At 45.4% G+C, this 14,746-nt stretch overlaps 1 protein-coding gene across 1 annotated transcript in view; it reads right to left on the bottom strand.

Annotated features, from left to right (window-relative positions):
• Positions 1-10,549: 10,549 nt before the first annotated feature.
• KCNN3 (potassium calcium-activated channel subfamily N member 3) overlaps positions 10,550-14,746 on the bottom strand; it is a 69,574-nt gene continuing 65,377 nt past the window's right edge. The window contains exons 5-8 of the mRNA XM_029580939.1: positions 14,441-14,551; positions 13,630-13,757; positions 12,980-13,049; positions 10,550-10,941 (exon numbers count right to left, since the gene is read on the bottom strand). Coding sequence (XP_029436799.1) covers positions 10,645-10,941; positions 12,980-13,049; positions 13,630-13,757; positions 14,441-14,551 — 606 coding nt within the window. The 3' untranslated portion in view covers positions 10,550-10,644. The remainder of the gene's footprint in view (positions 10,942-12,979; positions 13,050-13,629; positions 13,758-14,440; positions 14,552-14,746) is intronic.

Raw genomic sequence — 14,746 nt, 5'->3', positions numbered from 1 at the left:
AAACATAAATTTTAAGATTGCCCGAGAAACTAAGCTTGGCCGGGGACAGGGAAACGTCCCTTTCAGTCTGGACATGTTGCCATCGCGCAGGAATGAGGCTGGATTTTTGAGGGTAATTCTCAGTAGTATGCATAAGTTGGTGTGTCTAAAGGCAGAGGTGTGATTTATGTGACAGATGAAAAAGAGTAAATACTAATTGTAATAATTCACTGAAGCAGGGACTGGAGAAGGACTGCAGATTGTTGGCAGGGGTACATATAGCAGTGGGGTAGATGCATCACCATTTACAGAAGAATGCAAAACTGTAAGTGGGCCAGATGGGATACATCCTAGAACGGTCATTAAAAGACCTGTTTAATAGATCTTTGGAAGTGGGTGCGGACCTTTAACATAGGAGATGTTCTCTTCTTAAAAGTGGTCACAGACAGGAGATTGGAAACTGCAGGCTGGTTATTTTTACCTTGGTGGTAGTGGGAGACTCTTCTGAAGGAAAGGATAGTAAAGTATCTACACTCCTAAAGGTTTCAGGATCCGAGCCAGAATGGTTTTACCAGAAAAAGATGGTGTCATGCAGATCTGATCAAGAGCATTAGATGAAGGGTGCATGCTGGCTATGATTTATGATTTACTTGGAGCTCACTGAAGCCTTTGAGCTGAAACAGATTGAGAGATGGACCCTAGCGGGTATTGGTGAATGGAATTTACTGTGGAGAAAGAAAAGTGATCAATGGGGCGCGCAGGAATCAGTCCTAGGGCTAGCTCTGTTCAATATCTTTGTGAGTGATATTGCAGGGGGATTACAAGCAAACGTTTGCCTTTTGAAGACAACGCTAAGATCTGCACTAGAGTGGACACCCCTGAGAAAGTAGACAGAATGAGAAGCGGTCAGGTGCTTGGCAGCTAAGATTCAATACAAAAGAAACGCACAGTCATTTAACTGAGGTGCAGAAATCCAAGGAAGTGGTACATGGTAGGAAGTGAGACACTGATATGCACCAAGCAGAAGAGAGACCTTGGGGTAATCGTGCATGATGACCTCAAGGTAGCAAAACAGTGTGATAAGGCTGTGGCCAAGGGGATGCTTTGGTGCATAGGGAGAGGATATAACCAGCAGAAAATAAAGAGGATTAATGCATCTGTATAGGTTGTTGGTGAGACTTGACCTAGAATATTGTGTCCAGTATTGGAGGCTGTACATCTGAAAGGACATAGAAAGACTGGGAGTGGTCCAGAGAAAACTGCCAAATTGGTGCAGGGTCTGCACCCAACGTCATATGAGATGGGACCTGACCTAAATATATTTAGCCTGAAAGGAGAGATGGGGGACTATGATAGAGACAAATACCTCAAAAGTTTAAATCAAGCACAAGAAATAAAGAGGAAAGAATGCTAGAGAACAAGAAGTCAAAGTACGAGAAGCAACATCAGAAAATATTTTTGTGGAAAAGGAGATGGATGCATGGAGTGCATTCCCCAGTGGAGCTGGTGAAGAGAAAAATGGTAACGGCATTAAAAAAAAAAAGGCACGAGGTAAGCACAGAGGATCCCTAGCAGTGAGGAGGCGAAGGGGAGACTTAGGATGGACCGGGACCTGCTTTCCCTTCAGGAATGAGCTGGGGATGGATTGCTCTTTTTCTGATGTTATATTCTGTGACAGTGCTAGGAACAGGGCTGGGACAACCCACTCCTCACCCCCTCTAGGATCTAGGCCTTGGGAAAAGTGGTAAGCAAAACAAAAGACAGATAAAGAAAGTATGACGTAACGGTTCTTCAGTCCATGGGGTAGCCGGGTTGACTCTAGCATGCTACAACCCTCCAGGATCCCAGGTAAGTCCCAGCAGGTTGGTGTGGTGGCTGGGCACTGTCCGGCAAGGGCCACAGGGACCCAGGAGGCCGGATGTATGGGTAACAGCCTTGTTTTTGAAAATTGCCCTCTTAATTTTTCAAACATGTATGCACATAGTAGGTGGTCATTCAGCATCATTCAGCACGGCTCATGTGTACCTGCCTTGCAGGCTGATATTCAAACACGGTGTACATGGGTCTGAACCTCAGCCGGGCTGAGAAGGGCGCACTTACTTCTGAAGTTCAGTACTCTATTGAGCACTGACTCCATTAAGTGCCCCTAATGTTCCAGGATACCTTCAAGCATGTGTCACAGAATCAATACTACAACCAAATGGCAGGTTGCCCTCATCCATTATCTATCACTGCAGTAATATTCTCTGCTAGATTTCCAGAGACACTGTGCTTGCTAGCAGCTTCAGGGAACTATTTCAAATAACAGTTTAGCAATTGCAAATGTAGTAAAAATAAACCACAGTTACTAATGGAGGCTATCAAAACACAGGTATAAATGTTCTATTAGAAAAGTCCATTGCAGAGCAGGACTCATCACATAACTAAAGTATTTGAAAACTATGTATTGTAAGTAGTATTATCTATGCTGATTTGAATAAAAATGCTCTTTTACATTATTTTTCAGAACCTTTAAGTATTTCTTCTGCAAATCCAAATGCACTAGGTGCAAAGCTAGACTTAATATGAGGATAGCTTTTGGCCAATAATTTGGGAGTTTTATCCATGTTTCCAATAATACAAGTAAACTTGCTTTTTTTTAATCAAGAAATGTGCATCACTGTTCATTTTGTTTCGCTTCCACTGAAGAGGAGCTGTCATGATTGAAAGTTTGATTGAAGGCCACATTATATGGAGGACGAGTACAGATCTCACTGTGGCGCCTGACGTCACGCACGTTCCTTATACTGTCACGCAAGTTTAAAAAAAAAAAAAAAAAAGGCTAGAATTTCAATTCCTAGACTCCTTAATGGCAGATTCTGAAAATCAGACCCATTAAATTAAGGACCAGTGGCGTTAGTGTATCTTCCTTATACACAGGAGACTCTTTCAAAGGGGCATGGAATAGAGGCAGAGTTAGTAAGTCTAGCAAAGGATAAGGGAACATCTTGGATTGAACTTGTAACATTAAGGGCTTGATTCTTAGTAACACAGAAGTAAACACTGAAAAGGGTTTGTCCTGATAGCATTTAAGTTACCTGGATGAACCCCGAGATTAACTTTTTCTGCCCTGCTGACCAGTAAGCATTTTATCCAGGTACAATGTAGCTGGATAAAAAGAGCGAGCAGGGAGATGTGTATTCAGTGCTATCGGGGATAAATGTAGGCTGGTCAGAGAAAGCTCAGGTAACTGCAGGTGGGTATATTCAGCGGCAGACTTACCTGGGAGAGTTTTTGCTGAATATCCTGGCTTGGTTACCCGAAGGGTAAGCTTCCGCTCACCACACTGCTCAATATGAACCTCATTGTAATCGGCAGATAAAAAAAAAAAACAACAACACTGGCCTATCCAGCTTGCTAAGACTGAGATTTTCTTTCTGGCTTTCTATCACACGGGTAGATGAGAACACAAATTATGATTGCCTGCACCAACACCAGCTTCCTTTCTCATGTCCCTGCCAACCTCTCACCCCAGCTCCCATCCTCGTGCTCCATAACTGTTCCAAGTATGTCACCCTTTTTTCATATCTTCTACCCGTTCTCCCCCAACAGGCTTCACCATTATGCTCTGTGCCTGACCCCGGGCGTTGTAAAATTCCATCCTGATTTTGATTGCCACTACCTTGCTGTTGCAGGCATCATTCGACCTCTCAGCAAAGAAGGATCTTCTCATGTTTCCTCTCCCCCCTTCCACCCTGCAACTTCATATCATCATCACCCCTTTGCCTTTGAATTTCCTTTTCCATGGAAGAACTCACCTTCCTATACTTTACTGAATGAAGTCTGTCAAACATGTGGAAGTTTCGATCTTGTCCCTCCATCCCTTCTTCCCTCTAGCAAGTTCTGTTTTGGGGTGGCCAACTCGGGTCCTCGAGTGCCACCAGCAGGCCAGGCTTTCAGGACAGCAACGATGAATATGCATGAGATAGATGGAGGCAGTGCATGCAAATCTATCCTCCCTGCATATTCAGGCCTGTTGGTGGTGCTCGAGGACCCGAGTTGGCCGCCCCTGATTTAAGTGTATTAAGCCCTTATTTTTAGGGTTTGTGGTGCAGGCTCACTAAAATGTTAGTGGCCCTTTTCCAAACTACCTCCATTCTCTCGATAGCCATAAGAAGGTGCAGCCCTGAGAACTGAACATGGTTTCATACATATGACCCATACAGAGCCAATGTTACTTCCTTTTTCATGATAATACTACCTCTTACCTCTTCGTCCCCAGATCAGTCCAGGTAAGTGTTTTTTCCTCCCCTATCAGCAGACAGAGATGGAGAACATAAGCTTCGCTGTACCATGGTACACAAACCGCTGTGCCCCCTGCAGTTGCTCAGTATTCTCTGTCTCCAGCAGATGGTTGTGGTGAAAGCACCTGCAGTTGAGTTGAGACATTATTAGAAGCCAGAGTGCTCCCAGTAATGTTAGGTGGGACAGGGTCAAGCTGGGGGGAGGGAGGGGTGACCCTTGGACTGGCTTTGCTTTGGTATCTGGGGGGATCTGGCTCCCTCAGTGTTTCTGCCCTTCTCACGCCCTCTCTCGTGGAGGTTCAGCCTTCATTGAAGGCAGTTTTCAGGGAAGAATACTCTTTTTCTCTTCTTCCATTTTTGCTTTTTGGCTCAAGTGGAGCAGTACCTTTAAGATAAGAAAAACAAAAGGAGGATCGTGTTTGGGAGCAGCGAGGCCTGCCGCATTAGTTGAGGGGAGTTTGGGCCCAGGAGCAGCTCGCGACTACGGCAGAGTCGATCGGGGAGCCCAAGGTGTGTTTATTCTGCTGACCATGGCTACGACTGTGCACGGCTCCAGAAGGCAGCACGGGAAGAGCTGCAAGGCTTGTGAACCTTCCCGGGGTAAGTTGCAATCCTCAGACTATGCGCTTCACGCGTTGGCAGTGGAGAAGGCAGCTCTGGAGTTGCTGTTACCGCACCTGAGAGAGAAAAAGAGATGCCAGCAAGAAGCAGCCTCCTCGAGCAGCTGAAGCAGGAAGCTCTGCCTTTCCCTGCAGCGCAGGATCAGCGGCTGCTTTATCTTCTATTCTTGTGAGATGTCGGGGGGGGGGGGGGGGCCTCTCCTGCCTCTCCTCCTGAGCTGTCCCCTGCAGTGGATGAGACAGACAGTGCCTGGGAGGGTTCAGAGGAGGCAGAAGGTTCCCCAGAGGGGGAGTCTGATGCAGGGGAGAGTTTTTGCTGCCACTCCAAGGGGATGCCTCGTACCCCCAAGGTTCACAATGTGGCTCCTGTGTGTGTGTGTGTGGGGGGGGGGGCATTGAGGGTCTGCCTCATCCCTGTAAAAGGAAATGGCTTCCAGGATCAGATTTGGGTATGGAGTCACCAGGTTCAGGGGAGGATGAGGATGGGGATCCATCAGCTGATCTCCCTGGGGATGAGAATACAAACAGAGATCCCGTGGATGATGGGGAGATCCCTGTAGCGGAGAAAGATGACCCTGTTGGCCAGGTTGTTCCACAAGGATGAGTTGTTCTCTATGATCTCCCAGGTGCTGGAGGAGCTGGGGATTAAAGAAGTGGAGGTGGAATCGGAGCGAGAGGGGGAAGACCCCATCATGGAGGGGCTTAGAGGGTCCGCTAATGCATTTTCCTTCCACTGTACTGTCAAGAAGGTAGTCTTCAGGGGGTGGGATACCCTTGAGGCTGGCTTGAAGGTTGGAAGAGCCATGGCTTTTAAAGCTAGCTAAGGCAGATACCTTAGTCTGCGGTGACCAAGAAGACTAACATTCCGGTAGCTGGATGTGCGGCCCTAAAGGATTCCCAGGATCAGAAGCTGGAGATCCATCTTAGGAGGCTGTTTGAGGTCTCTGCTCTGGTCATACGAGCAGCTGTATGTAGCAGCTTCATGGCACGAGCTTGTCTGCACTGGCTCCAGCAAATCACAGTGTAGGGACAGGGAGCTTCTCTTTCGGTAAAGGAAGCAGATCGTTTGGAGGCAGAGTTAGCCCTTGATTGCAGATACTCTGTCTGATTTGTTTTGAACGTCGGCTAGGAATATGTCAGCCATCTCTGCCAGGAGGCTCCATTAGTTGAGTAATTGGGCAGACGGTGTTTGGTCCAAGTCACAGTTCGGCAGTCTCCCTTTTAAGGGCAAGTTGGTGTTTGGTGAAGGCTTCGAGCAACTGGTAAAGCACCTAGGGGAGTCCAAAGGGCAAACGTTGCCTGAGGAGAAGCCTTAGAGGAAACAAGAAGACTTTCCCAAGCAGAAAAAAATACAAAGATACCAGACATTACCGGCCAGGTAAAGGGCCCTTGGCACAGCAACAAGGTACTTCTCGGCTGCAGTCCTTTCGGGAAACCCATAAAACCATACAAGAAAGCTCTGGACCTAGTACCAGAGGTCCTAAGGGTTCACAATAAAACACCTTTGGTCCATTTTTTGGTTATCAGGGAGAGCTTAGCTCTCTTGTATGAAGAGTGAACCAAAATAACATCAAACCAATGGGTCTTCTCCATTATAAGAGACAGTTATGCCTAGAATTTGTGTAAAGCCATGCCGCAAAGTTGCCACTGTCCGATCCATGCTAGAGCAGCTAGGGGCCAAGATTCCTGTTTCCCAGGAAGAAAGGGGCAGGGCAGATACTCCATCTACTTTGTAGTCCCAAAGAAAGCGGGCATATTGTCCCATCCTAGACTTAAAGAAGCCTAGGATGTGCTGCAGGTGTTCCACTATCGGGTGGAGACTCTGCACTCAGTTATTGCAGTGGTCAGAAATGGAGAGTTCTTGGTGGCTCTTGAACTCACAGAGGTTTATCTGTACATTCCTAGCTGGGAGGCACACCAGAGATTCCTCAGATTTGCAATGCTAAGAGAGCATTTTCAGTTTCAGGCTCTTCCTTTTGGTCTTGCAAAGGCTCCATGCACATTTACCAAAATGATGGTAGCCATACCAATGATTCTCCCCAGGGAAGGCATTCTGTTTCACCCATATTTGGATGATTGACTTATTCGGGCAAAGTCATGGGAAGTTTGCCAGCAATCAGTCCAAAGGGTGATACCGATGTTGCAGTCCCTGGACTGGATCATGAATTTGGCAAAGAGCCACTAAATCTTTCTCAGACATAAGAATACCTGGTAGCATGCTTTGAAACAGAGGTGGGCAAGGTGTTTCTCACGTCAGAGAGGATCTTGAAACTACTGAATGGTTGTTGTGCCTTCGGACTCCCAGGGTCTGGGATTACTTGTAGGTCCTTGACTCAATGGCATCTATTCTGGTTCTCATTCCCTGGGCATTTGCTCATATGCATCCCCTTCAGAAGGTGCTGCTGTTGAGCAGGAGTTCTCAGTCAGAGGATTTCTAATGTCATCTGCCCCTTCTTGGGAATGCCAGGATAAGTCTGCATTGGTGACTTTCTCAGGCCAATTTGGACATGGTAGTTGGCCTGCACATTCCAGATTGGGTAGTGGTGACTATGGATGTCAGTTTGATGAAACAGGGTGCCATCTATTGGGAGCAAACAGTGACAGAGGCATCCTGGTCCATTTACCATTTTGAAACCAGAGCTGTTCGGTTGGTGCTGCTCACCTTCATTCCATTGATCCGCAATCAAGCAGTACGAGTTCTGTTGACAATACAATGTCAGTGGCATTCATCAACTGTCAAAGGGGCACCAGGAGCCAGACGGTGTCCCTAAAGTCCCAGGAGTTGTTTCTTTGCACAGAATGTCATTTCCTGATCCTGTTGGTGTCACATGCAGCAGGGGTGGAGAATGTGCATGCAAATTTTCTCAGCGGGCACACACTGGACCCAGGAGAATGGGAATTGTCGAATGAGGCAATGTCTCTTATTTGGTCAAAATGGGAAGTTCCTCACATGGATCTGATGGTGTCAAGGGGCAATGGAAAGGCTCAACGATTCTTCAGTCACAGAAGGAAAGTAGGAGCACAAGGTCTCGATGCTCTCATTTAGCCATGGCCATACAGGATACTGTTGTATGTATTTCCTCCATGGCCATTGATAGGTAGGGTTCTGCAGTGAATAAAAGATCATCATGGAAAGGTGATTCTGGTGGTGCTGGAGTGGCCATGGCACCTGTGGTTTGCAGATTGATAACCTTAGTGTTGGAAGGCTCACTGAGGCTCAGGCATCTTACTGGTTTGCTTCATCAAGGTCTAATTTGCTTGGATCAGGTGGATCAAATTTGTCTCACAGCCTGGCTTTTGAGTGGAAGCAGTTGAGATTGAAAGAATATTCAGATGAGGTGATTACCACCTTGCTTCAGAGGAGAGCGATCATTTCATTGGCATATGTATAAGTCTGGAAAGTGTTTGAGGAGTGGTGTCTCAAGCAGGGTGTCTCTCCAGATTGGGCATCTAATCCTCAGATTCTTCCCTTCTTGCAGAAGGGTCTAAAAACGGGTCCATCCTTAAATTCCCTTAGGGGGCAAGTAGTGATTTTGGCCAATTACGTAGGAAGAGCGTGTCATTTCCCTTTAGCCTCACATCTGGACATAGTTTGTTTCCTCAAAGGTATGAAGCACTTGCGTCCTCTGCTGCAGAGTGTATGTCCTCCGAGGAACCTTAATTTGGTCTTGCGAGCTTTGTATGAAGCGCTTTTTGAGCCCTTGAGAAGATCATCACTGAAGAATCTCACTTTAAAGACTTTTTCTGGTAGCTATTTGTTCAGCGAGGTGGATTTCACATTGTCGTGTCGGGAGCCTTTTCTTCAGTTCACAGATACAAGGGATATTTCTATGTACAATTCCTGCTTTCTTGCCCAAAGTGGTCTCCACTTTTCATTTTAGCCAATCGGTGGATTTACCTGGTTTTGGGAACTTGGAATCATCAAATCCTCATGCACAGGGAGCTGCATTTGTTGGATTCATGGATCCTCTTGTGCTATTTGAAGATTACCAATGGTTTTCACAAAACAGATCATCTGTTTGTGCTTTTTCAGGGGGGGGGGCATAATAAGGGGGAAAAGGCATCAAAGGCCACCGTTTCCCGATGGTTAAAAGAAACGATGGCTTCAGCTTACAAAGGCAAGGCACTGCCAATTTTTGAAGGACTTAAGGCTCATTCCACGAAGATGCAGGCTGCATCCTGGGCTAAATGTCAGTCTGTGTTGCCACAGGAGATCTGCTGAGCATCAGCTTGGTCTTCGTTACATATTTTTACTAATCATTACAGGCTGGATGTGTGAGCTCTGGATTAAATACAGCTGTTTTGGTGAAAGTGTGTTACGAGCGGGTCTTTCGCCACTTTAAGGGAGCTTGGATACATCCCAATTGTTTGGACTATTCTGGGGATGGAAAGGAACATTGGTTTTTACTTGCGGATTTTCATTCCTTAAGTCCCACAGATCAGTCCCCAGTTCCTCCCTGGATTTGTTGAAGACTGTTCTATTCTCTGTGTAATTAGTTCAGAGTTTTTGTTATTATTTTTGCTCTTCACTTTTTCTGTACGTACCAGAGTTTTTCCAGTTTGGTGGTTGACGTCCCCCTATTGCTTTGATAGTGTGGAGGAGCTTGTATTGTACCTTTGCATGGGTAATAGTTCACAGTGAGTGACTGCAGGTGGCACACTGGCTAAAGTACCACAAACACACTAAGTTAACGCATCAAGAGAGCAGGTGTGTTGCAAAAGTAGCTCGCATAATGTAGGTGAGCACAATTAAAAAAAAAAAATAGGCAATGTTGCCTTCAAAACGTGTACATAGCAAATTGTCAGGCTTATGGACCATATGCGAGTTACTTTTGCAACACACCTGCTCTCCTGACACTGGCTTAAGTTCCACAGTACAATGAAGCTTTTGTTCTCTATCTCCATCTGTTAGTTGGGGAGAAAAAACCCATTGTCTAGACTGATCTGTGGGACTTAAAATTAGCAGATAAGAACCAATTTTCCTTTGGGCAACCAAGCATTACTGTTACCTTTCCTAGTTGCTTTAATACATTGATTGATTATTACATTCTCTAAGGCTTTGCTCTCATCCTGTATTTGTGGGGGAAAAGACTTTGATGAATCAGGCCTGAAATTAACTCTTGATCTTGTCAACAACCAACTATGAGCCGAATTTCCCATATGCAAGAAATGGGAGACATCTTTGGTAAATCTGGCCTTTTGTTTTTAAGAGGATGACGCTGCTGTGCTGTCTCCTGATTCTATCCTATGGGATTCTGTGCAAGCTTTGTGCTAGAAGCAGCAGCAAAAGCACATTCCTTCCCCAGCCCCAGGCTGTCTGCCTGCAAGAAATGTTTCCAGGTCAGCCGAGGGTGGGAAGGGACCTATCAGCTCCTGACCCCTAAAGCTTCTCCACGGGCTGCTCCAATCTTCCTTTCCTTGTCAGGATCTGAGCACTAGGTCAGGCATTTCTTTTCTTTTCAGCCCCAGTACATATCACTCTGTACTTTCCTCCAGGGCTGCATCCTAACTTAAGCCCATCGCAGATTTACCTCACCCTCTCGTCCATTTTCCTAAGCCAGAGGTTAAGTCTGGCATGAAGTTTAGTTTTCTTTTTTTTTTCTGTGGCCAGCTAAGCAAACACCCACATTTCAGACCCTAAAACGAGCACATCATATAAACCCAGTTTTGTTCTTTCATTAACTTTGTTCTGGATGTTTCTAATAAGGATCAAGAGAATGTTTTTTTTCATCTCAGAGAACCCGTGAATACCTCTTGTCCGTTCAGCAGCTGCTTGAACTGGTGTAAGGGGTTGGGAAAGAAGCAGAGCTGACCCCGATAGGGCTATCGGACAGTGAGGTTTGAGGGGTGCTCACTGCCACACTAATCCCTTTGGCCTCGAGCAGGGCAGACAGGAGCTGTTGCTGCTGCTGCCTCAGAGTGTCCACGATGAGCAGCGGGAGAGAGTTGAAGCTGGAGGTTATCTGTTCCAGTTTGGACTCCAAGCTGCCAATCTGTTTCTCCAAGTCCTCGCTGCGATCGTTCAGCTCCGTGATGAGATCGTACATAACGTTCTGCATCTGTGGGATAAAGCAGACGCCAGCAGGATTATTAAGGGGGCATGCAGCACGGTCAGTTGTACGGAATATCCGGCCTACAGTATCATCGGACAAAGCTTAACTGTGCCCCGGGAATGCCCTCCACGCTGCCTCTTTCCATCCAGTTATGATTTGCCTGGACAAAATGTATCCTGTCAGCAGGAAGGCAGGAAGAGGTGAAATGTCAAACAACAAGGTTTGTCTGGTTAGCTCCCCAAATTAGCTGGAAAACTCTTTGAATATTGACCCTATAGCAATCGAACACTGTACACCAGACGACTTCTCATTCTGGTTCTGTCCAGGGTCAATAAGCATTTGCAATTGTAGAGCACCTTTTATTCAAACCAAATCCAATAAACTTTATAATCTGTTATTATTTATTATTTTCAGGATTTTTTTTTCAGTTTTTTTATTTGGTTTTGTTGTATTTAAATCTGTTATTATTTCCTTATTGTATTTTATGTTAGTTTAATTTTGTAAACCATTGTGGTCATCATAGTCTGGAATGATGGTATACAAATACCTATAAATAAATAAAACAAATAAATAGCACTTCAGAATTATGGATGCAACTCTTTGCAGGTTGAGTGACCTCAAAGAGTAGCAGGCACACTGCATGTCAATTTCTCTAGATGCTGAAGCAGTATGCATGTTTTCATTGCCTATATCTGAGTATCATGGCACTGGAATTTTAAAAACAATTTGCTCAGGGTTTCTCAACAAGTCAGTAGTGACTTTCTGTAGTGCTATGGCAGGTGCTAAAATCACTGCAGCAAGAAGACGTTTTGGCTCTATATGTGATGGCTTCTTTAACACTTCTAGGTGATGCCTGTTCAGTCTTCCCTAATTATAATTCCCTTTTTACATAAGTTACACAAATTCACAGTGCCAATTGCTGCATTCATGGGATACTGCTTTTAAAGATATATCAGAGGTGTAACTTGTACCACTAGTTACATCCGTCCAGTTATAGTTCATTGCTCTTTCTGTCCATTTACCCAATGTTTAAACCACTTGCACACTTTTTCATGTATTTATTTGTCCCCAGCCATACATAAATTATTGCAGTCTGTTTCATCACCCTAGATCTTGCCTATCCTGCAAATTTGCAAACCGTCACGCAATTTGCAATGAGCTCGGAAGAACCTACTTGAAATCCCAAAAAAGGATGCACATCTGTCAGAGACTAGAGAGCAAGCTGTTTCTGTAGCAGGTCCTATATTGTGGCACTCAAATGCCAGAACAAATCTGCACGCTCACAAATGCAGAAACGTTCAGGAAAGCCTTAAAAACATGGCTGTTCAACTCAGCATTCAAGCTGGAAGAATAATCCGTAGGCAGTGGTGGCTTAGTTCAGATTTTAAATCATTCTGATCACGCAAGTCCAGAATCTATGCTATCAGATCTTCTTCTTGTATGTGCATTTTGTTATTTTGTTTCTAATTGTTGAATGTTTTTGTATTCTATTTTGTAACCTGCTGCGAACCTTGGAGCACGTGAGCTGTACATATTTTAAATAAATAGAAGAATACATTTAATCCAGCTTCTATCGGGCACACTGGCGAGTTCATGTTATTATGCATCCTTTCCTTGAGACACGGTGATATCTCTGTCATTGACTCCAGAATCTTCCAGCCACAGATGTCCTGGGAGGGGAAAAGCCTGTGAGAGACAGATACCACTGTACGTGAACATAGCTTTCCTCTTTCTGTTGCTTAGTGACAAAGGGCCAGGAATAGCCCAAAAGATTATTAAAACATTGAAGCAGTGTGTCCTTGAGCCCTCTGTGAAAGAGAAAGCTCGATGCAGTTTCACTGTGCAGCAGCTTGACACTCGCTTCTCTCACGTGCACCTGCTCCCTTACCAGAAAGCAGTGGGTGAAGATCTGTAATGTAAGACACCCCCCCCCCCCCTCGGTTTCTGGTAGGCAGAAGGAGGTCTACGGTCAGCTCCAGGGCTGGATCGGGTCATTGGACAGCACAGAGTGGAAAGGGAGGGAATGATTTGGTCAGAGACTTGCCTTGGAAAGATCCACCAGGGTGTTAGCTTGGTCACTCAGTTTCCTCTGCTCCATCTTCACGCTCCTTAGCCTGCAGAAGGGACAGAGGCAATAAGAGCAGATCCAGTCATTTCTATGCTAAGCTACGGACAAGGTGGATGGGGTATTTCCCACCTGCACACAATGATCTATAAATCAGGCTCACTGCGTCACAAAGCTACAGATTCAGAGGTTGATTTCCAGAGAAATAGTGATTTGTCCTGAAAGTGGGTAAAAAGTATGTGAGGGTGGACTTTTCTTCTGTATTAACAAGAAGCATTTCAGGGGCCGTGCAAGTCTACGGCATTGAATTTACAAATCCACATGCATGCATTCTCACCCTTTCCGGAAAAGGAGGTGCAAAACCCACAGCTAGGTTAGCCAAATAATTTTACCCTGCCCCAGAACTTCTCTTTTTATTTAGATAACGTTTTGCTGCACAAGTGGCTCAATATTCCTAAAATTCTTACGTAGCCAGATACCTTATGAGTTACGTGGCTATAAGCTTTGAATATTGAGGCCTAGGTGGTTTTCTGCTAACAGAAACATCCATTTTTCTTCCCCTTCTCTTTTCCTGCCCTCTCCACCCTCCCTGCTTGTCTCTTCTTCCTGGGTCCGATGATGACACTTACTGGTGGATGGCCTGCAGGAACTTTCTTTGGTGCTTCCTCACTTTAGCATGATCAATTTTCTTCAGTAGCTTTGTATGTTTGTAAATGAGCCACGTTTCTCGAAGGACATTAGCTGCAGCATTTTTGATCTGAAAAGAGAAAAAGCAGAGAGCTGATGCCAGAACGGTCTCCCCTCTCTGACAGCTGTCATTCTGGCTGCGTGTGGTCCTTGCTTCTCTGCTCAAGTCAGGTTGGGTCTATGGGGAGAAATGCGCGGTATAGAAGGCTCTTTCTTTCTTCCTCTGCAAAAGACCCTGAAAGATTCCGCCGACAAGATTAATGCTCATTAGATAAAAACCGAGCCTTCCTAGCAGCAGTTTGCTTTTCAAGACTTGCTATAAGTAGAGCGTGCTGTGGCACATCCTTCACCCCCTGCATCCCTTGACTTTCTATAGGGAACAAGAAAGGTCAGGATGATGGGGTTTTCCTTATTTCTGGCTTTCTCTTTGCAGACTGGTTGCAGAGAACATAGGGGCTACTCTGGGGGCCTCTTAGAACATAAGAACATAAGAAACTGCCATGCTGGGTCAGACCAAGGGTCCATCAAGCCCAGCATCCTGTTTCCAACAGAGGCCAATCCAGGCCACAAGAACCTGGCAAGTACCCAAAAACTAAGTCTATTCCATGTTACCATTGCTAGTAATAGCGGTGGCTATTCCCTAAGTAAACTTGATTAATAGCTGTTAATGGGCTTCTCCTCCAAGAACTTATCCAAACCTTATCTAAACCTTTTTCGTTCCCCACTGTGATTCAGTACTTCGGCGTTTCTTACCCGCTTTGTCAGCTGCGTGTCCATCATAAAGTTGTGCACATGCTTCTCAGCCTTTGTCAGTTCCAGTTTTCTCGCAACCACAGCAACTACCAAAGCAGTGCATCCTGCGCCCTGTGACCAAGATGGAAAACAGGATCAAGACAGCTGACTAGCCAAATCAATCCTACTGATCACAAATCAGCAATTCAGCATATATTTGATAGCTTTTGATAAGAGGTATCAGAGACTTGGATTATTAAAGGAAGCTTCGGCAGAGCAAGGGGTGGTGTCCAGCGTTGGATTAGCAGGGGATCCTGTAGGGCAGGA

The sequence above is a fragment of the Rhinatrema bivittatum genome, chromosome 16 (assembly GCF_901001135.1).
Source record: "Rhinatrema bivittatum chromosome 16, aRhiBiv1.1, whole genome shotgun sequence".
NCBI lineage: Eukaryota > Metazoa > Chordata > Amphibia > Gymnophiona > Rhinatrematidae > Rhinatrema > Rhinatrema bivittatum.
Note: the sequence above shows the minus strand (reverse complement) of the source record. Positions and strands in the feature narration are given on the sequence as shown.